The 1,762-nt window shown below is 30.4% G+C and overlaps 1 protein-coding gene across 1 annotated transcript in view; it reads left to right on the top strand.

Moving 5' to 3' along the window:
* LOC111047754 overlaps positions 1-1,762 on the top strand; it is a 13,512-nt gene continuing 11,750 nt past the window's right edge. Inside the window, exon 1 of the mRNA XM_039438360.1 lies at positions 1-322. Within this exon, the coding sequence (XP_039294294.1) occupies positions 277-322 (46 nt within the window). The 5' untranslated portion in view covers positions 1-276. The remainder of the gene's footprint in view (positions 323-1,762) is intronic.

The following is a 1,762-nucleotide window of genomic DNA, read 5'->3' as shown; positions in this document are numbered from 1 at the left end:
TACTTTCCTAGAGATGAACATGTCATTACATGCATTAGGTACACTCCAGAATATGTAATTACATACTCTCCATTCTAAAACAGTGCATATCTCGATGATTGTATTATTGGAGGTATTTTGCATTGTTTGGGGAGTTTATTTCCGGCATGTATTGTCACCGAGTATAAATCTGATGTAAGTCTTTGTTATTTTAGTATTCTCTTCCAGTCTTCCCTTGTGTGATGTTCTATTACCTGTGTTGAATTAAATTTTAGTTTGATTTACCACTTCTGTGAAATGAGTGCAATACGTTTTGGATGTTATTTTGGCAACAGAAACCCAAGTAAGTATGAATTTACTGTGATTAATAATGTATTCTGAATCATTTCACAAAATTTATGATTTCCTCTTATGTTTATAAATGATTAAAATAATGAGAGACTGATGATTCTCAATTCAAAAAATGTATTCCTTTATTTTTAATTACTATGACAAATTGATAATACACAAGTTGTTTTTTGTATGTGGCAAATTATTGTTTGATTCGTTATTGATTTATAAAATAAGTACATCATAAAAAATTACATCAATTGAAATATATATAACCTATGTATAATATTTAGACAATTTGAAACTGAATTAGGAAATTGAAGAAGTTTGGGCAATAGCCTGTTTTTTTCCAATTGTTGTATTGTTTTGCTAACCTGATAAATAAATAAAAATGATAGGGAGACAAAAAATAAGGTAACCTTGTGCTATTCCTCTCCCAAATTTGGATAAAAAAATGAATTCAATAATAGAACGTGAGAGCTTCATAACCCGCATTTTATTCCAGTTTTTTTAATAACTTGTTATCAATTTTTCGATATATTGTAAGACTTGATTTAATACATTATTATTGAACTGATATAATTGCCAATCATATAACAATATGATATTAACCTTCTAGTCGAGACCATATTTTTTCTGATGTTTTAGTAGTGACCCTCTGGGTCCTGGAGACACATTTATTGAATATCTCAATATATTTTAACCTTCCGGTAGTCGCGCTGTTGTAAAAAGTACAACAGTGTCGGTTTTTTTTGCTGCAAAAAACTATTGAATGTGGTGATGTCAGTGAATGAATCACCTATGCATTCCAAAACTTTCCCCCATCACTCCACTGAGTTGCAGTATCAACCGAGCAATGGTTCAGTCTTTAGGTGCCATTTAGTCGCATCATGCATATAAGATAGGGAAAGACTGTATTCGGGGACTCTAAACGAACCAATAACACAGATTGATGGCTTTGCTTGATGTTCCTTATTGGGCTATGAAATGATAATCATCCAAATGTTCATAGGCGTAAAATAATCCAAGAAGATGGATAGAGTAATTATACAATTAATTAATATGTTTTGACAATAAACAGAGTACATAACACTTGGAAAATTGGATGCTGTACAAAATACAACACGCGACTGCTCTTGTGATTGAGTAGGACGCGACAACCGGAAGGTTAAGATTTATAATGTTATTCTATGAAGCTAATATGTCTAAGGATTAATAATATCTGAACTATTCATGTGTATCTTCATCCTTATATATTATTCTATCCATTATAGAAAATCACCAGTACCCTTGTTTTATATTTTATTTATATAAAACTCAACTAGTTTCGGGCATTTATAATCATTCTGAAATGTCAAAACTAGTCATGTTTTGTATAAAATTATAACAAGGAGACTATTGTAATTTTCTATAATTGAACATTGAGGTAGCCCTATTAAAATACTTAATCATA

This window comes from Nilaparvata lugens, chromosome 11 (genome assembly GCF_014356525.2).
Source record: "Nilaparvata lugens isolate BPH chromosome 11, ASM1435652v1, whole genome shotgun sequence".
NCBI lineage: Eukaryota > Metazoa > Arthropoda > Insecta > Hemiptera > Delphacidae > Nilaparvata > Nilaparvata lugens.
This window is presented reverse-complemented; position numbering and strand designations above follow the sequence as displayed.